Here is a 25,324-nt window from a genome sequence, read left to right as displayed (position 1 = left end):
TCAGCGCGACCATCTTGAGAGCCCTCAGTTCTGTCATCATTTCAGCTCGTGTCGTATCAGACTATTATGTAACTGTATAAACTGGCTTTACAGCAAAGGTCCACGCAGATAGCTGGTCTGTGTTTGTCCTGTCGTATTCTGGCGGGAACTCTTGACTCCGCATCGTACCCAACAAAGCAGGCTATGTTCCGACTGACCGAGACGATTGCTAAGCTGCAGTGGTTTTGTTGTTTGGCGATAACGACGGATGACCACCTGGTAAATATTGAAAGGAGGTGGGGGAGGCGTGAGAAAAGGGGATCATTGTCCACTACGAGGGACCCCCAGGCAGCACGCACGCGCGTTCCTTTAGTTCGTGCCCCCCTTGATGTTCGCACGTGTTGTCTGTCTAGCATCAAAGAGATGCGAAGACTTTTAGGTACAAGGCGAGGCTTGTAAGGGCAGGGGGTGCAGTTGTCGGTTGCAACACGCATCACAATGCTACTGTATGATATATTCCTACTCATGTCCTGCGAACTCTTAAATTAAGTTTAATGGTTATCTAAGGTCCGATATCTTAAGTAATGACTGATATTGACTACATATAGATCCCATATCATCACTCATTCCTAGCGACAGTCAGGTCGAAATTGCCATTGTATTGACACAGTAAAGTTCTGCCCATTGTTATAAACACGTCTATGGAAAGAGCAAAATGTTTTGAAACAATCTTGAAAATGTTGAACATTTCACGACGCCATTGTTAGGCTGTTCAGAATTAAGGATACGCATGTACAGTCATTTCCGTAAGGGGGGTAATGTCCAGAGAAGATATAATGAGATGATTGTACTGATTGTAATCGTCACGGAATCGCATTAACACTTTACTCTCCTTTACATTTCAGACAATGCATAATACATATATCTGTAATTAAGATCACGTCGAGTAAGAAACCCCGTCCCTCTGTAGGTATAGATAAAACACGGAGCGTACTACAGCAAATCTCGCCACTGGCGGTCGCTTGAAACATTGATGAAGACGCATTGCAATCTGAGCGAGGGCGTTGTCTGTGGCAGCAGCCACGGAGGAAGCTCGGGAAATCGCTCCACGGGAGTTACCGAACAACCTCCATGTTGATTCTACCTGGCGGTGACGTCATTGCTGGAACATCTGGCCGGCTAGTTCACATTCATGTCGTGGTTGTGATGAAATATATGTCGTCCCTTGATTAAACTTGAGACGAGTTTCATCACCACTGTCTGTCATCAGAGACTCAAGCCTGTCTTACAAGTAGTCTTCCAAAATGACGTTAATACACGTCGAACCATGAACTATTCCAAACGTCTCAGCATCTCCAGGTCCAAGTGGAAAGTCTCTTTCACAAACAGGATAATGATGAGTGTTTTATTATGTTCAGATATTTTCGCCCAAGTATCTTACAGTAACGGGGGGCGGTCGGGTAGCCTATGGGTGAAAGCGTTAGCTCGTCACGCCGAAGACCCGGGTTCGATTCCCGACATGGGTACAATGTGTGAAGCCCATTTCTGGTGTCCCCCGCCGTGATATTGCTGGAATATTGCTAAAAGCGGCGTAAAACCATACTCACTCACTCACTTACAGTAATGGGGGCGGTCGGGTAGCCTAGTGGTTAAAGCGTTCGCTCGTCACGCCGAACACCCAGGTTCGATTCCCGACATGAGTACAATGTGTGAAGCCCATTTCTGGTGCCGTGATATTGCTGGAATATTGCTAAAAGCGGCGTAAAACCTCACTCAGTCATTCACTCTTTAGCAAAGTGGTACTCGTCTAAGACCTGCATCACTTCGGGCGTTCCTTCCTCATTAAACTGACACCCCGTGATATTTAAAGGGGTGTGAAACCAAACTTACTCACTATTAAAGCATAAAGGCACTTCGTGATATGATCCTAAATGTACATGACAATTGTACATCAATGTGATGATGTATATTCTGTCAGGAAGGTACAGAAATGCAACATTCGGACATCTGCCCATAGGTGTGTAAAACATTGGGGTGGTTACGAGACAGAACATGGGGTTACTGACGCAGATCAAAGGATGGCATTGTGATAATTGGCCCCTATGAAGCATTGTTGGGATGACTGTGCGTACAAAACAGTAGCACACGGATGCTTACCGGTAAACAGCTGTACCGTGGATCTCCATTGGGGTTGGAACTGACCAACACCTGCACCCCAACAGTATACCGAGGTTCCCACATACCGACCCAAATGCTCCCCCAGGAACGCGGCTCCCGTGCACCCCTCCATTTGTAATTAGCAAGCACCTGTAAGCTGAGATGAACCAATATTGTTGCATGGAGCTTTAGCACTCAAACATCCGTGATATATTAGATGTTATGTCTGCTGTTCTCGATTCTATGGTTTGTTAAGAAATAGTTACGCCATTCTACATTGTCACATGCACCAGCGCAAAGGAATATTCGACCCCATGATAAAAACTAATTATAAACCAACAAGTGTGTGTGTATATATATGGAAAGTATAAACGGATGATACGAAGTCTCATAAAACGAACAGTTATTTTCAGTTAGTACTAGTATAATGTATTTGACGCTATTATTAAAGTAAACATCAAGATCGAAAATGTGGGAACTCGTTGGGACAGTGTTTGATAATCCAGATTAAGATTAATAAGACCAAAACGTTATGGAATAATTCAAGATTCAATCAATAATTGAGAAATGTAGAGGTTAAGACTGACATTTTTTTTCTGGTCGGGGAAATATAGATGTTATGAAGACTTACATTTCTTTCAAGACCGACATGGAATAATCCATAACTATAGCACTCGTTGGGAAATGTAGAGGTTCTCAAGACTGACATTTCTTTCAAGACAGTCATGGATAATCTAAGAATGTATCATTCATTCGGAAATGTAGAGGTTATCAAGGTTGACAATTTTTTCGTGACCAACACAAGGGAATAATTTGACAGTTGTTTTCTGGCATGCACGATGTGGCCTTATTGCGCACTCGATTCATGGGCGAAGAAGATCGCCCGCGATCTGGGCACCAAGGTGCTGTGACTGTAGACGTTTTCAATTTGGGGAATCAGATGAGTGTACCATAAAAATTAGCTTGTTTGCATCCAGACTTGAAACAATCGCCATGTCCACAGCCTCGGAGACGCATGCAAATGTCTGTTAAATTTATCACGCAAACAGAAGCATGTTTGAGCACGGCGATTGTGCTGCCTAGCCCTCGGGGCAAAAGGCAGTGTCCACACACTAGCCTGGCAGTTGACTTCTGCTGAGGGGCGACTGTCGTCTGCTCACGGCACGTGGCCAGTGCTTACTCTTGGTCAGTTGACCGATTGTATTGGTCAGCCGTCGGTCTGAAACCAGTGGCTAATTTCTCCAACGTTTTGTAGGTTTGGTTTGTGTTTGGCATCCATCTAGCTAAAGTAGACATTCTTGTTTATATAGAAGAGAAACCGGTCTCCCAAAGCGTGACATGGTGTTAAGAAACCTTGAAGGGAATGAAAGTTATATACGATACATTGATACACTACATAGCTGATACTTATGCCAGAACCAAGCGACATGAAGGCATTATCCATTGATGGAAACATCTGCCAACCGAATTGTATTATACCTATGAAATGATAATCAATGTTCAACAATGGGCATTATCGAACGTGACGTCATGGGTTTTGCCATGATCGATCATATATTGCAATTATCCTGTACAATAAAATGAAAAGGGCGCATTTGCTCCTGGTGCATGCTGGGGGTCGGTGGACCGGTGGTCGACTTCTCTACCTGGAGTATGTGTCGACCTAAACCAATGTGGCATGTATCCACGCCTTCCTTACTGAATCATTTTGTCGAGAGAACAGGGAAAAAATTTGTCTTTGCATTTCTATTGGCCCTTGCAACCTCTGCACCAAGGTCGCTGAAAGGTGTGCGGAACTGCCAATTTTTTTTCTACAACAATAGAGGCATTGTGCGCATCACGTGACATCAAAAAGTTTCTCAGCCATATTGGAATAGTATTTCCAACATCGGGTCGGAGATTGTCAATACAAACGATAGCAGCGTCGAGATGCCATGGCCTGGCGCAGTGCTACATCGTCCGAGCGGCCTCTCACCACTTGCTCTTGGCGTTGAATAGTGTGGGTTAACGTACTCCGAACCAACGACAAGTACAATGTGTAGTGTGGATATTTCGCTGATTACATGTATGCTGTGTGGACCTAACGTGCTTACTGGATTTACCTAACTCACCTGGATCACTGTTTGGTAGGTTTACACTGCATCTGACTGAAGGTTGTCCGCCATTTACTGCCGTTGTCATTTTTACTTTCTTCACGGGCGTTTTACGTATAAACTTAATTATCTTCAATGTTGTCTACTATAACCACATATCTGGTTAATACAGCTTTGTATCGTTCCGTTATCCCCTTTTGCATTTAAGATCTGATATGATGTATAGAAATCCATTTAACTTTTACCGTGTGGCAGTCGAGAGTTTTAGGAATACTGTTATGTGTATGGTGTCACTTGTTGGTACTGTTGTGGGTGTAAAGGTGTCACTTGTTGGTACTGTTGTGGGTGTAAAGGTGTCACTTGTTTCCAGGTGACCTCAGCCGTGGAAGTGCTGGGCGGAAGTTGATGGGTTGGGAACGGTTTGATCATGAATGTTTTCTGATGGTCACAAGTTGATTAAACACGATTTTCAGTAATGGGTCCCATCTTCAGCTCTCTAGGATACTTAATGTCCCGGCACGTTGCACCAGAGCGCCCTCTAGCAAGGGGATACCCTTGATCCTACAGGGCAGAATAGGGTTACATAGAAGAAACATGTAACGTCACAAATACGCTTCACGGTCATTTTAACGTGGAAACACGCTTGTAACGGTTGACGTTCTACATATTAGCTGGCACTTACTATAGTGACGAATTGATTTTTCATATCTTGTACTAAATAGAGATGTCCCGCTTGAATTAGATGTATGCCATTATGCCATTGTGTATGTCGTATGTGTCTACATTCTGCTTAGTTTGACATCAACTATATTTCACGCGTTCATAATTTCTGATAATCAGACAGCTGTTGCAACATACACAATGTACTGTATTCATCAATAATTAAATTAACATACTATCAAAGACTTATAGTTTGGTTTTGAGTGTTATAAATTTAAAATGTGTGAAGTTGTTTCTTCGTTGGTTTTACGTAACGCACTGGGTCTTGTAGAGGAGTGGAATCTCCTTGACTACCGCCACCAGCAACGTGAGCTTGTGCAGACTTGGGCAGCAGCCTTGTTGTGGGTGGTCATGACTGACACTATCAGTGCATCAAGTGCCACAGATGACGGTTTTATACGAGACTCTAAGATTTACTGGACTATCATATCCTGTCCCATGTTCTCGAATTTCCGCCATTTCACGATCAACGTATACGTGGACATGTGAGATCTGCTTTGAACACGATGACCCGCGTTGTATAAGGTTAACTGTTAACAAATACAGAATTGCATGCCGTACAAAACGGTTTCAATAAGGTTGTGAGATATTCCATAAAGGAATGTTCTCTAGCTAGCCTTGATAAAGGGTTTGGCGCGTTTACTCTTTTTTTTCCAAAATGAACCCCTTGTGCTGACGCAGAGATTAAAGTTACAGACGGTTAAATACTTGAAATGCCTTTCCTGGATTCTTTCGATTCCATAACGAGTATTGTATCGCATGTCCGATAAATGCTAACTGTAGATTTATTGTGAAGTAAATTGGCTTGTTAACAATCAATAAACGTCGACCTCTGCGAAAAATATATATATATATTTTTTTAAATTACCAAAAAATAAAGCGTTGTCCTAGACGCTGAAATCTGTTTATAACGTTTGTAATATGTATGAATAGAATTTGGATTGAATAAAGCCTCATTTCTCAAAAGAAATGAGGTACAGTCCCAGTATATTGGTATTTTTTGAAACTGAGACAAGAGACTGAAATCAGTCAAGGCATCACCCGAGAAAGTTCCCACGTGTGGAGGTAGCGAGCACACACGCGCGCCAGCCACGCGCTGGGGTCACAGGTCAGGGGGGCTCGCCAGACATCTGGCGCTGCGGGTAACGGTCTGCACCTGGTGCGCCATGGTGAAGTTGAGCAAACCCAGGCACCATTTCTCGTGTTGTTTCTGGAGTGTTTATGACAATTTCATAGTGACCTGCTGACAGATAGTATTATCTGCTTGTCATTTTTATGCTGTTATTTCTGAAAAAGTGACATTTTTCTGGTGCACAAAAAATCTTTGACCGAAGCTGCATAAAATTAAGTCGATTTTCTTAATTGCATGAATTACCGAGGATTGTTATTGACAATTACATGTTATGCGTAAGATTTAACTTCAATAGTCTACTCATCAAAATATCAAAATTACATAGTTCAAATCGCAGGACATTTTAAAAACCGTGCCATTTCCGAGAAAAGAAATATTAGAAAAAAAAGCAAAAGTAAATAGCTAACTGTTTGATAAGTTTCAACGTCGGGTATTTACACATACCCAACGGTGATAGCAATGACTTCATGCCCACTCCGTCACTGTCCCCGCACAGATGGGGAAATATTGTGCGACTTAACTATTGTGATCAGTAGCGTTGACGTTACATCGCCCCCGGCACAAGCAACGCCATGGCAACGTCCCCCGCCGGCAGCCTCTGCCTCCATGCTATGTACAATATACATGTAAATATTTGTAAACATCCGTTTGTAATGAAGCAACGGTTTGTGTTCACAATAGGGAAATTGACAGCTCCCCTGTCGAATGTGTGTTTTTGTTTGGGGCCCGGCTGTATTTGCTAACAGTCACTAGCGAGAGACATGGCCTACCCACAGCTGAGAAGATCCAGTTGTACAATCGTGAAACAGATGCACTATAGGGCGCAGTCACTTAATGATAATGAGTATTGTAATGTGGACATATCTTGATTTCATCTGTTAAATATGGGCCTCTGGCTGCTATTTCGCCATCAGCCGGTGACAATACTGATATGAATGCAATAAACCCCAGAAATGTTATTGCTCAATTATGGCAATAAACATCTTCTCCCGGATTCGAAATTGTGAAATGATCGACAAACCCTTTGTAACTTGTACCTAGAGTGACAAGGTTAAATCTGTAAAGCATACTTAAAAATATGTATATATTACGAACAATAAACTACTTTATACTATCAACGATAATGTTTAAAAAATAATCTTTGTTCTTGGTATATGTGATGACAGTAAGAGTTCTGACCAATCATTGTACACGACGCTTCTCTGACCTGATGGCGTGGTCCAGTATTGTTTTTTGTTATTTCACACCTAAAATGGCCAGTAGAATATCCAAAAAGGGTACAGCAAAGGTAATCCGCAAAGTGTTGTTGTTTTGAAACTATATCTGGTGTTTAAACGAGCCTAATGTCCCATGGCCGGATATTAATACAAGCTATATATGTCTTTATAATAACTTTAGTATGCTGCTGTCGTGGCGAGGTTAGGAGTCGCGTGCCACGAGCCCATGTGTTCAACTCAATTTTTCCCAGATGTTCCTCAACGTGAGAAAATTTCGCTTGAGCGTCGAGCGTTTGTTTCCTTGTTTCCCGGGTAACACAAGGCGAGCCCCTTGCCTTGATCTAATCTTGCATTAATCTTCCATATTTATTATACGTAATGTTTGCACATTTTATATTTGCTAAATTAAAACTTTGTTTACATAAATCACATATGAAGCAGACATATTGTGAGATTATTTCAGTCAATGTGTCATTTCAACACATGGGCTGTTTCTCATCAAATTGCGATGATTCTGTGAAGAGTAGCAGTAGAAATATTCCTCCTAACTTTATGGTTGAGCCTGTGTCATGTGTTTCGCGTCTTTGCTCATCTAGTTCGTGTATTATACAGTTTATGTGACATCGTGTGTTCAGGGCGGATTACGTGTTATTATGCCCTATGGATGAATACATCTTAAGACAAGTTCAGTTATACATATTAAACGCTCCTACTTTTCTGACGACTGTCCACCCCGGATAACAGTATAAGGGAGATAACTCTAATCGCCTTATCCACCTGGAAAAGAACACGCTGGAATTAGTGAGGTGTGTCGAGTAGCGAATTAGCTTAAGTAAAGGCAGCACTCGTATAATCTTACAAATACGCCGTAAAACTCGGGTCAATATCTGTCGAGCAATCAAGTCAAGTATGAAGTGTGTTATCCAAAGTAATATCAGAAACAACTAAAATCTGCCATCCATAAGTTGGATTATGTAACTTTTTAACGCGCATAGGAACTAATTGAAGGTTTCCTTTGTTAGCTGAGTGATGTTCTGGAAGCAAATCCTAATGCGACTCCAGGTAACTTCCATTACGCAAATGTGTTTCCAGGAATCGTGACAACCTATGCAGCGCGTTGATGGAGACGAAAACTGTATCGTCATGAACAATTAATAATGTCGGGCATGCGTTAAACATTATAATTAAAAGGAAACGTATTGGTATGCTAGGATCATGCTCCGTGCTAAATTAATTGCACCCTCGTGGTATATAAAATCACACAACCCAAACACGTTTATTGTACAACTCCTCTCCGGAGAGAACCCGATGGTATTGGCAGTTCAGTTATGGCTTCAATCAAGCTTATAAGAGCCGTGTTACTTCGTACAGCAGTGTCGTGACTATTGTGTGCCTCTATTGACAGTTGTATTAAATCGTTATCATCGCCATATACAAAGTGAATCTACCTCATCTACCCTGGCTCGGCTCTCTGCAATCGGGTTCCCACGCACTCGGGGTTTATCTCGCAGCAGTATGGCCGCTCTGTAACAATGGGCGACAAGCATCCTCCCAACGTCATCGATTAACCAATAATGCTGATTTCCGACGCACTTGTTCCAGGCGGCGAGAAGATCGATGAAATCGTTTAGAAGCCGATAGACAAAGAACCAGCGTGACATGCATGGGTTAATTCCGATGATTTCGCTGACTTGCTTTAATAACATTGCTACATGCCTGACTTTAGGAAGCGAAATTGAATTGGCCATGTTTTGGTTCATTTATTGTCGTACATGAAGGTGTGGCGGGTGTTGACAACGCAACCAACAGCTAAGTATGTGTTTTTCATTGTGTGAATTGTTGTTGCCTCGAATGGCTGGCTTAGTGTGTGTAGATCCATTCTCCATGGTGAGATTTATCAGTGTGGTTTCCGGTTGGTCCAAATCAGTGACATCCAAATGATTGACTGCTAGCACTGGATGGCGGGGTGGCTAAGCGCTTGTTTAGCTATCCTCTACATTGGTACAAAGTGTGAAGCCCATTCATAATGTCCCGTGCCGTGATATTCCAGGAATATTACTAGAGTCAGCGTATACCGTACTTCGCCAGACACTGTACTATGACCCACATTTCATTGCATATCACACTATTGCCGTTGTAGTAGATTGACTCGCGGTGCCCAATGTTCCTGTACACAAGATTTAGATGAAGTTCACGTCTTCCATTGCAGTAGTTGGTTGTGATATTGTGGTATTACGTTTCATATCGCAGAAAGTTGGTTGTGGTATTGTGGTATTACGTTTTATATCGCAGAAAGTTGGTTGTGGTATTGTGGTATTACGTTTTATATCGCAGAAAGTTGGTTGTGGTATTGTGGTATTACGTTTTATATCGCAGAAAGTTGGTTGTGGTTGCATCTTTCTTCACAGAAAGTTTGTTGTGGTTAGATGTTCCGTCGCAGAAAGTTGGTTTTGGTAACGTAATCCGTCGCAGAAAGTTGGTTGTGATATTGTTTTATGTCACAGAAAGTTGGTTGAGGTATGACATCTTCCATCGCAAAATTTTGGTTGCAATATTGGGATATTACCTGTATATCACAGAAAGTTGGTTGTAGAATTAGATTTTATATTACAGAAAGTTGGATGTGGTATATTACTTTTTTTTCACAGAAAGTTTGTTACGGTATTACGTATTCCATCGTAGAATGTTTGTTGTGATATTACATTATGTATCACGGAAAATTGGTTGTTATTGCGTTTTATGTCATAGAAAGTTGGTTATGGTGCACATCTTCCTGAAAGTTGATTCGCTGTGTTACGCGTGTCTCATTTGCATTTGCTACTTTAGGTTGAGGACGTGTCGTGTTTGCCTAAGCTGTGGCAACGAATGCACAAAAGTTATGAGAACCAAACGTGACATTTCAATAGTGCATGCAAGCCCATAGGGATCTGTCAGTATCTGATACTCATAATTTTCCAATTACTGTTTTAATTCGGACAGCTTTATATATTCACGTACATCGAATAGGTTTAGTTGATACGTATAATTTCATCCCGAGAAATAAGTACTGACCGCACGTATACTAGCCACAGGTACTAGCCACGTCATTACTTATATACATACAGGTGGGATTCTAAAGTGGAGTATTGACGTTTGGAAGGATTACCATATTAGCTGGTGTCGTCACCGCTGTTAATATACTGGTAAAGTAGTGTGGAAGGAGCCTGTGGCGATGTGATGAACAAGCTAGCTGTGGGCTAGACCTACCAACTGGCGATGTGATGAACTAACTAGCTCTGGGCTAGACCCACCAACTGGTCATGTTCTGCCGCGGCCTACTTCTCCACCCGTCAAATTACCCCCTGGGGTGGGCAAGCAATAACCTAGCATCACATCCTTCCGTAACGATCTCCCTGGGGGTGAGGATTTTGTGGGTGGACGATAGTACATGCACGGTGTTTTTGAAGTATATATAGATGGGACTAGATTATTGTGATAGTTTTTGCTCACACCTTCAGCTCCATTCTGACAGAACAGCCGGTTAATATTACACAGATAAGCAAATTCTTACCCGGAGTGCCCGGATTGAGATAAGGCGGAGCTTTTACTCTTTTAGATAAGAGCATTTATCGATAACAATAATGTATGTATAGATTAAAAAATAATCATAGCGAATAAAACTCTATTCTTTTTTCAGTCTAATATCTTATCTTTCCTTTAGATAAGGGACTAAGAGGCTCTCAATAATAATTAGTAGCGGAAAGTTCAGCTGTGATGGAAACACAAAAAGAAGCAAACACAGATTATTATTTTACGTAGATGGAGTAAGTTTTTCCCTTTGTGAAAAAGATCTTGCGTTTACTGTTCAGAGTATGGAATTAAGCGAATTATCTTAAGAGCGGTATTGTGCAAGGGAGGTAACTCCGTTTCAGACGCAAGTGAATATTTCGAGAATTGTTTCTCCCAAGCGTTCCCTTCATCGCGATGTATTAATAATAGCTCATGTTTTCTCACATGCTCAATAAAGAATGCATGAATTATTATCTTAAGCAAAATTCTATATCTCAAGGAAAATGCTGAGTAAACATTTAATATAAGAAGGGTAGAAATTACTAAATGTTCGGAGACTTATGTCTTCGTGAGTTAAATCAGTCTTTTTCTGACGCTGGATTATTTATTAGCCATTCTGTTAGGCAGAAAATAAGGTCTTGCGCCTGTGAAGATTATAGTCTAGAAGATTTAAGTGAGACTGAATTGTTTGTAATGAAATAATGAATATTAAGAATTTGTGGATGTAAACAAGTAAGAAAAAATGCAATTTCTTCTTGACTCCGGACTTTCGAGACAGACACGTCAATGAATATGTTTATACAATAAATCACTTAAATTGAGCATATGGTAAGCTTAATTGCATTTAATTGTCCTATCGACAATCTAATTACTCCTATATAGGCATAAACACACACCTTCTGTGTTGGCGAGTGGAGGCAATCTTTTTAAAGACAATACTTGTTTGTCTAGCATCACAGATAGATCAACAAAAGATACACATATTTATGACTGGCGAGTACCAGTAATCCCGACCGTGCGTCTACAACGTTGATTAATCCTATAAACTGTCTACAGAATATACGAAATTAGGATATTTCAAGGCGTTAATCCCCGATAGAAAGAAACGATTTAATTAAAGCCAGCTTGGTTATCGATGGTGCTAGACCGCGAGGTCATAAACCAGACAGCAGGGAGGTTGTAAATGAAAGCTTTTTGTAAGAGACACAATTTGTGTAGATAGAAATTAACTCGATATAGATGGCTATAGCGGGCTCATTGTATCTTTTGAAATAAACTTGGGTAATTGGAAACGATGACTTACAGAGACACTCTCCATGTCGCGAGACGCGTGGCAGACACCACTGCCCGATGTTAATATCGTCCTGTAAAACATCAAAGGCGCCGCACGGCGTTAATACGACATTGGACAATGGTTTTAATGGGGTTGGGTTACCTTCTTTTCAATGTTTAACCGCTCAAGTGGCGAGAAAGCAAATGATGATGTATGCAATCATTTTCAAATCCGTTCAAATTGTTGAGTATAGTCAGCGATGTTTCGGCAGGTGAATTTGTCATTGGAAGTCGCCAGCCCATTGAAGAACAAAAGGCGCCGCGTGTCGGTAGTTTAACTTTAACGAGGGTGGATAATAACCATCCAGGGTATTCCACTTAGTCGGCGGTGTTTACATTTGGGGGAATAAAGTATGTCTTTGTGGGGGAATTTGGGTCAATGATTGTGATAGGATTATCAAGCACACGACAGATGCTGCAATAGTAGGTAACCTATTAAGGAGAACATAACGATATTAGTTCGGACATAGGATGATATATTCACGACTCAGATATACACTACTAAATTACTCGGTTAAAGAACACACGATTATTTCGTATTACTATGACGGATTATCTACCTATAGTACTATGAGTGAGTGAGTGAGTGAGTATGGTTTTACGCCGCTTTTAGCAATATTCCAGCAATATCACGGCGGGGGACACCAGAAATGGGCTTCACACAATGTACCCATGTCGGGAATCGAACCCGGGTCTTCGGCGTGACGAGCGAACGCTTTAACCACTAGGCTACCCGACCGCCCCTTATAGTACTATGATAGAATCGGGCTACTTTTTTTGAGTAGTGTATGTGCTGGACGAATTAGAAGTATGCCACTAATTGATGTTTCGCTCATGAAGGAAAGTCATTTAAAATTAAAAAAATGCCATCACTGCGATCCATTTGATACATGATAGTCATAATGGTATTTTAATTATTTCAATGCAATAGATATTACCCTCAGCATCGTCATATTGGGTTGGGTTGTGCTGAAATAGTGTCAGACATCAATCATTGCGGGCATCCAGCTATATTACCGTTATGTGTTGTAAACTGATCTTCACAAAGAAGGCATTACTATGTGTACCAGGTCTCGAGCTAAAGGCGTATCAAGAGGACATCCTTTTCATGAATCGATGGATTAGTGTGATGCTATTTCGGCACGGACGAGTTAACGGTTGTTGTGATTAATGGTTGTACATAGACCGGCATCTGCCAGCATTAGACATAAGCATACAACGTGCACATGGGTTGTGTAGAGAACACCCAATGCCTGCCTTAAGGGTGAAGGAGGAAGCGTTCGCCGGGGGACCTCCGTGTCCCCCAAACATCTGTTGCCCTCTTCTTATCACAGATGGCTGTACGTCCGGCCTAACAGTTTCTGTCGTCTAAAACCCAAATCCGGTTAAAAACGACATGGAACACACGCGTACACCTTTTCTGATTGCCTTTGTTCTGCAGGAGAACATGCCTGGACACACGACTGTCAGTCGCTTACCACCAGATGCCGAGAAACGGGAACACTCCTAGTTTTACTTGCAATATCACCTGTGTAAATTCCCTTTTTTAAGAATATCCTGTTGGGTTTTGACATGTCCTTTTGAGCTATTAATTAAATTGCCATCGGTAGGAAGATCTTACCCAAGATTGATTAGGCAGCTTTCTTTAAATATCTACTGGGATAAGATATATATCTGCGTAATGCTCAACCTAAAATGTGAATCTTACTTTATACGAGTTTGTGAAATGAGAAGCGGTGGGGTAGCCAAGTTGCTGAAGCGATGGCTCGTCGAACCGTAGCTGGGTTCGACTCCCTTTATGGGTAACAGTATAAACATGATCCATTCTTGATGTCCCTGTCGTTTGTGGCTGTTTTTTGTGTACACAGTAACAATCGCAGCTTAAGGGCTTTAGTATATGGCACCGTAATACAAACCCAAAAGCATGTTTAAAAGATTCCTATTATATATTATTAATGTAACAGTGATACAGTATTTACTTCACTTCGTATATATTCAGTACGTCATTGCCTCGCGTAACATAGGACTACATTTTTAATAGTTTTCAATCTTTTAATGATGACGGCATGACAATAGCCTGGCGTCTACTGTTATGCGGCAGGTGCGCGCACCAAGGTCGTCACTAGATTGCTTGCTGGCTCTCGCGGCAGAGTTTTCCCGCCACGTCTCTGTTCTTGAGCACTTTAACTTTGAGAGGCATTCTCCTTGTCCCATCACAAAACCTCCACACATTAACACATGAATACATAACCTTGGGCATTTATTTACCGCTCTGTGCTGCTTTCATAAAACGTTACCTGTCTCTAGAATCTCTAGAACATCTCGAATTACGGAACAGGTGTTTTCAGCCGTCATTGAAGAAGTTCCCGGTGTAAGAACACATCATTGTCCCCGCCCTCGCGCTCAGCATTGTAATACATAACCCTTGCTGTTGTTGCAGAATGCAAGGTGTTAATTTAAATTTTCTGGAGACGTATTTCTTTGACGAGTTTACGACGCTTTATTTTTTTTACGAAATTACTTCACGATGAGGTAGTTGTTCTGAGGAACTCCCCCCATGCACTTGTTTCGGTTAGAAAATAATTCCTTTGAGTGACAACTCTTTTAATATCTTGATACTACCAATCCACGCGACATACCAATGCGCCGTTAGCTGAAAATCTATCTTGTCAGTGTGTACCTGTGCTTTTGGGTAAAAATCTCTTTGAAGTCGCCAGGTGCGCTATTACGGTTTAGACTGAAAACTAGTTGTTATCAGTACGAGACTGTCATCAGGAGCAGATGTTTAAACTGAAGTGAGCCGATCCCGCCTTACACGGACCGGTCTGCAGCCATTCGCTCCCTCACCCTAAGATAAACAACTCCAAGGATCCCGCCTCTGATGAATTATATCTCAAGCGAAATGACATGCTACACGCGACACGAGCTTGGCGCGTGGCAAACTGCGGGGCCTATGTACATCTTGAACAAAAGACTTCTCCGAGCAAGTGGCGAAGAAATATTTTAAAAAACACTCCAGTAGAAACGATAGCTGAAAGTAATTATGTGCAATCTCGTAGATGTTCTCTGAAGTACATGTAGGTGTATTTGAATACAATTCACAATCAGCCTGCTTCACAAACGGTTGACCCAGTTTGCACTAAACCTAGGTTGCCTCTAGTGAAAAAAAAAGTCGATAGCACTGCGCATGCGTATCTAGTTCAATTTTAGAAGTGAATCTGCGAATTTTACAAATTTTGTTGGTGTCCCCCGTCTCATCCCCCAGTTAGGGCTGTGAATACGGTTGAACATAGACAGGTGCGGAAACAGCCGCGAGTGAATAGGACGACCTTCCTGAAAAACATATCAGGTCCCGACACTGAGCAATGTTACGCTCTGTGGCTAACCATGTCGCACCTATATGCAAATGAGAATCTCGGAGGTGGCGCGAAAAATTATTACATTAACGGCACGCGACACTCGTTGCCACTAAAACATTACCAAGCATATTCCTAAACACATGCAGGTTCCTAAGAAACTTCAAATTAGGAAACATTAATCTTACTCAAAATTAAGGATATCAGCTTTTTAAAGGTAGGTGACAGGTATATAAATATTATCTATGTATCTACCTGGATAAAGACACATATGAATCGGTATATGGTCATGCACCTGTGCTCTCGTATAGTATCTAGAGGTATCATTCAAATATTTTGCCGTCCATATAAATGCTTTCGCGCCAAACTCTTTTCAAATGGTGACATCTTTAACACCGCAGGTGTAATGTGTTTACACATGGGATACGGACAGTCACACTTCTCTCTTTTCGCTATATCACCTTGTCAAAGCTTAATCACTAAGTCTATATGTTGTCCTCAACATTAATGAATCTTTCTGATCAAGGTGTCAAACTAAGTTCAATATTTTCATAAACGAACTCTCGAGGGTTTTCCCCCCGTCCCTCACTGACAACCGTTTCACCTGTTACTTCAATATTTTCTCATTAGCGCTACAGGTGTGTCAACTCGGTGAAAGCTTATTATGATGTGCGAGTTCATAAAAAACAATGCAGAGGGATGGTGTTTGTTTTGTTTGTCAGTTTATGGACTCCAATATTTTGAGAACTTTCCCACTTTAAAGTCGAAACACCTGAACAGGTGTTGAAGGCGTTTGAAAACTAGTGATTATTATTTCACAACGATTTGTTCAGCGAACCAAGGTGGAATAATACAATCATATTTGAGTTAACACTTGTGAACTTTTTTAAGCCTTAGTGTCAAATTTGTTCTAAAATGCTTTTATGTGCACTAGAAAAAGAGGTGAGAAAAGGTCAGGTAATAAATACTAATCTCTGTTTGTTTATGATTTTTATAATGTAATGAATATTACATCCATCTTGAAATTGAAATAATTGACATTTGTAATTTGAGTTAATAAATGTTTTGTTCATTGATTTCATTAACAGTTTTTTAAAGAAGCGATGTTCAAGAATAGTGTATCATCACAATAACAAAGTGACACAATAGCATACCTTGTAACCATGGAGATGATGTGAGGCTATTTTTATCCGACCATTGATAGATATTTTTTTCGTTCATTGGGTGCGCGTGAAAGTTTGATACACTCCGTTTTGACGTCACTGGTATCAACGACAGGCCCCATTGTTGTGTTAATTTTATGAGAATGTGATCTTTCTGTAATGTCGAACCTGGAAGGTGTATCGTTAATTAAATAATTATTTCTAACTAACGTTTGTGTGTTAGCTTTAAGAAAGAGATAGTGTGTGTATGGAACTTATTTTGTACAGTATATTGTTTTATACCTATATAGTTTTTTACACCAACAGTGTTAGACTATCATATAGTCTATGAAATCTTTTACAATTTTCCTGATGCTGATTTGTGGAATAGAGCTGGCTAGACTTGCTTTTGTATATATATCTAGATTGATTTTGTTTTCATAAAATAAATTTTACCACAGTCATTGTGCAGGACTACCACACATGATTTAGTAAAGGCCGTATTTGTAGGACTTTACGCCAGTCAGCAATACATTTGATGTGACACGACGACTTGGAAATTATCGAATCTGGACCAGGCAAACCCTAGTTGGTGGACTGAGCCGAAATCCACGCAGGCAGGGTACGATGACACACCATCCTGGAGGCGACACATTTTGACCACCTGATCCTCGTGCAACCCTTTCGACAAACTTAGATCATCCTGGACCTCGTCTGTTACTTTATCCTTGTGTTCTTTATCTTCTTTAGAGGTCTAAAATATGGCTTATACAAAGTCAGGTAAAATATTGCTTAAGTAGAGCACGGACCTATATAAGTCCGTGAGTAGAGGTCTAACATATGGCTTATACAAAGTCAGGTAAAATATTGCTTAAGTAGAGCACGGACCTATATAAGTCCGTGAGTAGAGGTATAAAATATGGCTTATGCGAAGTTGAGGTAAAATATTGCTTAAGTAGAGCACGGACCTATATAAGTCCGTGAGTAGAGGTATAAAATATGGCTTATGCGAAGTTGAGGTAAAATATTGCTTAAGTAGAGGTATAAAATATGGCTTATGCGAAGTAGATGTAAAATATTGCTTAAGTAGAGGTATAAAATATGGCTTATGCGAAGTAGATGTAAAATATTGCTTAAGTAGAGGTATAAAATATGGCTTATGCGAAGTAGATGGAAAATATTGCTTAAGTAGAGGTATAAAATATGGCTTATGCGAAGTAGATGGAAAATATTGCTTAAGTAGAGGTATAAAATACAGGGGACAATTATTACTAATGTTAGAGATGAACAAATGACTTTTGAGTACAGGTAAACTATATTGGCTGATGAAAGTAAAGGTAACAATTATGGTTAATGAAAAGTAGAGGAAAAAATGATCGATGTAAAGATTGTCGAATGTCACGAAGACAGCAATGTTAGCGTGTCTATGTATTTCAACAGTTTCTAAAAGTCTCATTTATTAAGCCCATCACCCATCACCTGTGAAGCGTCACATACTGCGACACACAACGTGCGGTGATTTCAACACTGAGCGCCACAACCCATACACCTGTAGCTTGATTATCATATCTTTGTATTTCATCATTAATAATGCATTCCAACCCAACATGTACCCTCCTCTCTTGTCGAGGACCGGTGAAAACTGTCTTTCTCTGATTTACGCGCCAAACTTGTAAATGGGCAGGCAAAAAACCTGACTTAGCCTATTAACAGTTTTCCGTGCCAGGTGTAGGTTATGAACATATAATACAAGGCACCGACAGGTTGTCAGCTAGCAGGTGATGACGATAACTGTTCTGTGAAAAGCGCGCCAAAATTCGGGGTCACACGGCCAAAGTTGAGGACTGAATACGTCCATCGTATGAGAACAGGTTCACAGTTGGATTGTGAGGGTATGTGTGTAGAGGAATGGCGGGCCTTTGTGGTGTACCGTAGCTATTGTCAGAAAAGTGAGTGATCCCCACATAACTGCACATGGCCAGGTGGGCTGGAGGGGGACGTCGCCTAGGTGGCACGCGCCCATCTTCCTTATATGGAGGTCCAGTCCACGTGCTAGTGTGGGGGGACAATACAGGCAGGTGCAAGACTGCCGGGCAGCTGACAGTACAAAGACACCTTTATGGGTACCTATTCATCAACCACAATGGAGATTGCTCCCGGTTTGATAAGGGCACGCGCCAGTGCCGAAATTTGAATAAAGTATTCCGATAACACTGCTTTAAATCATCGAGTAGATTTTTAAAACTTCACTTTGTAAGTGTTTCATTACTAATAGACTACGCTGGTTCCATACGATAGGGGCATTGGGGAGAAAAAAGTATATACTCTTTACTGTCCTGTATGATGTCATCCAGATTCAACCGGTAACCGTTAAGGATGTTTACCTGTTGGGGGACAGATGTGCTGCCTTTTGAGGGACAGACAAAGGGAGAGGGGCAGGGGTGAAGGTTCGTACCCATGGAATATCAGGCGAGGGGGAGAAGTACTCGTGGCTCTCAGACTGAAATTACACACGGGATCCATGTGGCCGAGTGTGCTGCTTTGTTCCAAAGGCGACCAATTGCTTATCTTTCTCCACTCACATAGGGTGCTAATTGGTCAGAGTAATTCTTTCTATCCCCTCATACTATAAGCCAGCCGCAGAACTGTTTGGTCATTCAATCCCTCGACAGCCAACCTATCAGTGTGCTGCAGTCGCGTGGCTGCGCCGGGCATTTTACTCTATACTACAACCATAGTAATTTCACGTAGTAAACGCTTAGACTACAATACTCGCATCCCCCGCCAGTCTCATCTCCATAGGCGCCACGGCCTGGGTAGGAGGTAGGGTCATTGGTCAGTTTTCGGACCTAGGTGTCATAGTTAGCCGGCCACGCTCCATTGTTAGCGCGTCCACGTGGTCGAGCGCTAATCAGTTGTTTCTCTATATCTTCTAGTGCTCCTGTCAATCAACCATAGTGGGCGGAGCCAGTCAGCGACAACGAGGCTACTAGGTTCTGGAGCAATAATCAGAAACACAGAAGTAGCAAGCGCGGTCAGTAAACAAGAACGATGCGGGCACGGAAAGCGGCAAGCTTTGCCGTACTCTGGACTTTACAATTGTTGTCATTAGTGTCCCAGGTGAGATTATACATTTTACTACAAGTTGATTTACTTCGTTTAACATCACCTACATTGAATGCCAGTGGCTGAGAATTTTTTCCAATTTCTAATAGTGTGATTTGTCTCTTGATAACACGTTTTCATGTATGGATCTGCTTTTTGTCTTGTTTTCAGGTACTGTCCAGCGGTAAATTTCAGTTGGAACTTGGACTGTTCCGCAATGACCACGGACTTAACAATGTTGGAAATTGTTGCAATGGATATAGATCGGAAGGGATGTGCACCTCCAGCTGTAGAACGTTCTTTAGGATTTGCCTTACACATTATCAAGCCAATATTGAATTGGATCATAAGTGTACATTCGCATCAAAGGAAACTCCTGTTCTTGGGGATAATACCATTGATTTCAAACGGACGGATATAGCAGAGAAGCTCAAGAACCCTATCAGTTTTCACATCGGGTATTCATGGCCGGTAAGTTAAAAATATCTTCACTACATTTCCATCTATTTATAGTTGGGAGTACCTGGAATCGTTACGGCATCCCTGTACAGCAGGCTCCTGCTACCAGTGATATAACAGAGGTGTTCCACTTCTGCTGCCTAGAAACACGGACCAGCATCTCCATAGAGAGTTGGTTCAACCACATCAACTGTACGCCACATCTAGCTTTAGGGTCTTCGTGTCTACCTTATATTACCTCCATTTCATCTTCTAACCTTTTACTACATTGTTTTGAACACGTATGAAGACCATATAAATCTGTCACATATTTTGCGCGTTAGTCGTAGCTTAATATTGATCTGTACTTGAAAGTCAAAGAGAATGCAACAGCTTGCCGGTCTTAGTCTTAGTCTTGTTTGGGACAGGTTATACATGTAGTTCTGTACTAGGCATATGAGAGTCTTAAGTCAAATGAAGCTAAGGTATTATAAAGGTTTTCCTTCTGTTTGCAGGGTTCATTTTCCCTTATCGTGGAGGCTTGGCATGATGCAACCCTCACTGGTCCTGCTACCGGTAAGTCATGTTTACATGTTAGGGAGTATATTTCCCATATCAGAGTTAACCTACTAGGGATGACTGTCTCTCCATCCTAGCAGACCTCGAGTGTCTATCTCGGGGTCATCTCCTATTGTCGGCTCTCTCCATCGGATGAAAAAAGCCCCTACTCTATCACACAGCTAATAGAAAATTCAACATGACACTAGGTTCAAGACACAAATGTCATCACATAGCTCCCCATACCCAACTATGTGGATAGCCTTACTTCGTTACAAAGTGTGATTGAAAGTGGTATTCGGCTATTCCTGTTAGTGTTCATACTAATGGGTTGTGTAGGGTGTCGGGTTGTGTAGGGTGTCGGGCTGTGGTGGATTGCAGGTATCGTCTGTTGTGGTCTATTTTCCTCCGTCCTAGCTGTAGGGGACCTTCTTTGTCAGGCTGTGATCGACACCGAGCAGGAGTGCTGCCAGGCGCGTGCCCTCATACGTTTTTTCCCCAAACTGAAATTTTATCAGACCATCTTTAAAAAATATGGGACCCGTTTTATGGGCTGTTGATAGATGCAGCCTGGGGCTGCACGGGAGGCTGTCGTTAGAACAAAGAGAGCAGACCACTCGGTGCGCTGATGTTCCAATAGCCTTCAATTCAAACCTAATCGGGCAGAACTGCTAATGATGAGGCTATGGCAATGGATGAATTGAGAAATGGCAAGAAAGAACATCTCTTGATGTTGCCGACTTTGAAACATTTGCAAATAATCGCATTGACTTTATGACAACGATGATTGTTGTTGTCAACGTCGTTAACTATTCACCTTGGTAACGTCTGTCAACAAATTACTATCGTAACTTCACAGTCACGTAATGCGTCAGTGTTAATTAGTCGTTAAGGCACAGCATGAGACAGGGGTTAAGAACACGATTCTGTCCAAGATTATATTAGGAAGTAACGTTCCACTGTTATTCATCGTTAATGTTAGAGTTAATGCGTCTGTAGCGACAGCGTGCTGGATAGGTTTTGGAGGTTGGTGGTTGTCATCACAGCTCGCGACCTCCACGCTTCAGCAGACGACCGGCGGATATAGGAGGGGCCCTTTCTCGTGACAGACAGCCGAGGCACGTGGCTAGCTGGTGAGGGGAAGTGGGGAGAGAGGGGAGTCTCCGCTCAGGGGGATCCAGGACATCCCAACACTCGTCCCCTCGTAGCTGTCTGCTGCAGATGTCTGCCATCTGCTATGCATCATCATTTCTCTTTCACTTCCTCGTTTCACTCAGCTTAACACGCCAGCTCGACTGCCCGGTCGGTCCCCAGTCGCCAAATATGAATGACTTTTTGACACGCGGACAAGAGGCTAAGATACTGGCTCACTGGTATTTCCTTGCTAAGCATTGCCTCTTTTTCAAACCAATAAACGATATTCCTGTAACTGACCCCACATGCTAAGTGTCCCTGGTGTAGCAAGGTTAGGGTTGACTCAGTACGTTCCGTCACTCGCCAACTTGACGTCTAAGCTTGTAGACACATATTTCAGCATTCATATATCTTCAGTGTTACAAATTACTAACTTAGTAGATAACGTTTGATTTATCATGGGTCCAGAAGATGTAGGTAGTATTATGGGTTTGGGTACTACAGCGAGAGGTAGGACCGCAAGGTGCTTTGATCCAGGCAACGTTGCTTATCTCATGTTTTCTCCGTCAATTATCGCCACAACTTATCTCCTGGGCCAGGATCGTATCTTAATTAACAGATAGATGGTGATAGGGTGTGTGGCGCATCTAATGAACAGCACGCTTTGGAAGACGTGCGAGAGCACAGCCCACAGAGCAGGCCCACAAAGTAGAGCCAACGAAGTCTCATCACCCACCCTATTCAAATATCCCGTCTAAGAGTCGGTCAAATTCAGTTACATTCAAACTGGCTCCCTCCCTGACAGCCAAATGTGGTTGATCAAATACCTTGATCGTATTCGTTATGGTCGTAGCACAACCGCACCTTACAACATTAATGCATCATCCTTGATGTTTTAGTACGGCAGGAGAAGTGAAAAGGGCAAAATATTTAGCTAGAACAGCTGTTGACATTGAGAAAAAAAATATCTCTCTTATTGTTGCTGTCGGCAGATGTTGCTAGCTAGCACTATGTCAGCTGCGGAGCGGGAAACGTGTAGGTCTTCAGGTATGCAGGGACTCACGCGCCCCGTCCTCTCTCCCAGACACCGCTCTTTCGACACCCCACCCTACCCTACCAGACACCACCGCTACAGGCACCACGCCCATTCCTAACACCGCTCGCCATCACCCCCTCCTGCCACCAATATTCTGTAGCTCTGACACTGAATCAGAACATATTGCACCTCTGCACCAGATTTTACCAAACCCATTGATTCCATGACCTTGTTGCCTGCCACCTCCCGTGGGGCTTGTGTGTAGCTGGTACACCTGGGGAGATGCACGGCACTGACTCACCTGTTCCTTGTCTGAATATGTTACCTGCATAGAAGAACTGTGATCATTGTTGGCTTCAGTGTCACTGGATCATTACATGTAACATCTGGTTGTTTGGGCGCAGTGTGTATATTTATACATCATATAAACAGTATACCGCGCGTATACTATAGTGTTATTTATCTATATTGCTGTTCAACATGTGTCGGGATTCAGTACTATGGCTACACACTGCACATGTGGTATATACAACGCTGCAACTGTGGACACTCCACAAATGGTTGAAGCTGGTTGTGGAAGTAGCTTTTGTTATGACACAAGTAACATTGTGTTATCTATTTGTGTTCAAATTTCATGGGTTTCATGGCTACACCCCAGTGGCGATGCAAAAATTCAGCAATCCACCCGGTATGAGTCGGCAATCTACCGGGGGGGGGGGGGCAGAGCGGCTTATTCGCCATCTGTCATCACCGACCATCATGCTCACCACCTCCCCCAACACTCGAGGCGATTAGCTACTTCAAAGCTGCACGACATTATTGTTGTATGCCATTACAGGTTGAAGTCGACTATGTTATTCCCTTCGCTATCCCTAGTTCCGTAGGCCCGTCAGCTGCAACAGCACCAGCTACTACATCATGTCACTGCCACGCCAGAACGCCACCATGTTGCTGTTACCATTGACCTTTAATTCAAAACGTAAACACTTAAGATATTTTCAGTAATAGTTAGATGACGGACATGGGGCCGGTCGCCGCCATCATCATCGTTTTTACAACTCTAGCATGTGTAGCCTCCCCGTATCAGAATGAATCCCATTACATATAAACATTGAATACATTTACACCTGAGTTAAATTTAAGGCCCGCTGATCTGCTATCATAAAGAACACGTTTCTTTGTTCGGGGGGGCTTCTCGTTTTTTTTGTTATTGTCGATAGACGGGTGGTTGGGCGGTCGGTAGGCCGGTGTGCGGCCGAGTTGAGGGAATGGGCTCACCGCTGACCGTGAGACGCGACAGGTGCGATAGCTGTTCTTGTAAACATCCACTTGGTGCAGCTCGACTCGGCTGCACACAAAGCTCAGGTGTGGGGCATTGTCCAGGTTGCAGTACTGCATACCCCAATATGATAATAGGGGCTTGTATTAATTCATTCCTTCACTAGCATTACGCGTAAAGAGTATGTATTTTGGTGGGAAAATCATTGTTGGCAATGTTGTATTTTTGTAATGTAGGTTATGTTGATAGCTAAGCAGGTCATGTGTTCAGATAAGGGAGTAGAACTAGACTTCGAAATAAGTTTGGTTTTCCTTGTCATAGACTGGGACAGAGTTCCTGGAAGGGTGGGGTGGGGGTTGGGGGGGCTCTCATCCTCAGTTATCCCTATAATAATAATGTTTTGCGTAGGGGCACTTCATCTGACTGGCAGGTGACAACGTCAATCTCGTTGGGCACTGATTCCGCTTACACCTGATACTCCTTACCTGGGGTGTGTAGCGAGCACACTCGCCTTTCTCACGCTTCCCCCCAAAGCCCGCGGCCCGTGACCCGGCCTTACAATAGCTTCACCCCATACCTTGCCGAGAGATCATTCGGTTTTATCACGCCGGTTCGTCAGTCCCCTTTCCCCTTCAATGGACAGTCAGCTGACCCTCTTATTCCCAGCGTTTGTTAGAATTTTCCCACAGCCCCCTCCAACGCGAGTATGATATCCCCATCTCGCTGTCACTGCCCCCTTGTCCCCCTCGTGGCTTTACCTGTACAATGGTGATTTCGCTTCGCCATGCCATTCCATTAATTACCTGGGTTTTGTCCCAGTTCGGTGGTTTTGCAAATGTCTTAAACCACGCTGTTTACAGGACTCGAGAGGAGTAATTTAAACCCACGAGAACAACAGCATGACAGCGTTTCAAACAAACAGCTGTTGATGGGGGAAAATGAAATTCGGTGGATTCGTTTTCATGAGAATTTTTACCGCCTTAAAATCCCCATGCATATTAACTACATGTAAACACTTGCTATTATGCCCAAAGACCTGACAGCTATATACACTTTTCACGCGAGCTCTTTAGGTGAAGGAAGGTCAACTGACAACT

The 25,324-nt window shown here is 42.4% G+C and overlaps 1 protein-coding gene across 10 annotated transcripts in view; it reads left to right on the top strand.

The window, feature by feature from the left end:
• Positions 1-25,324, top strand: part of LOC124137071 (delta-like protein D) — a 194,661-nt gene that overhangs the window by 158,578 nt on the left and 10,759 nt on the right. For 8 of the 10 annotated variants that reach the window (XM_046503213.2, XM_046503212.2, XM_046503211.2 and 5 more), the window contains 3 exons: positions 19,614-19,797; positions 19,954-20,253; positions 20,736-20,796. In XM_046503213.2, the coding sequence (XP_046359169.1) occupies positions 19,729-19,797; positions 19,954-20,253; positions 20,736-20,796 (430 nt within the window). In that variant the 5' untranslated portion in view covers positions 19,614-19,728. Of the gene's footprint in view, positions 1-3,769; positions 4,263-8,966; positions 9,112-19,613; positions 19,798-19,953; positions 20,254-20,735; positions 20,797-25,324 lie in introns of those variants that run through there. The other 2 variants (XM_046503217.2, XM_046503218.2) reach the window with 2 other exon arrangements.

The sequence above is a fragment of the Haliotis rufescens genome, unplaced genomic scaffold (assembly GCF_023055435.1).
Source record: "Haliotis rufescens isolate VD_foot unplaced genomic scaffold, xgHalRufe1.0.p SCAF_3, whole genome shotgun sequence".
NCBI classification, from domain to species: domain Eukaryota; kingdom Metazoa; phylum Mollusca; class Gastropoda; order Lepetellida; family Haliotidae; genus Haliotis; species Haliotis rufescens.
Note: the sequence above shows the minus strand (reverse complement) of the source record. Positions and strands in the feature narration are given on the sequence as shown.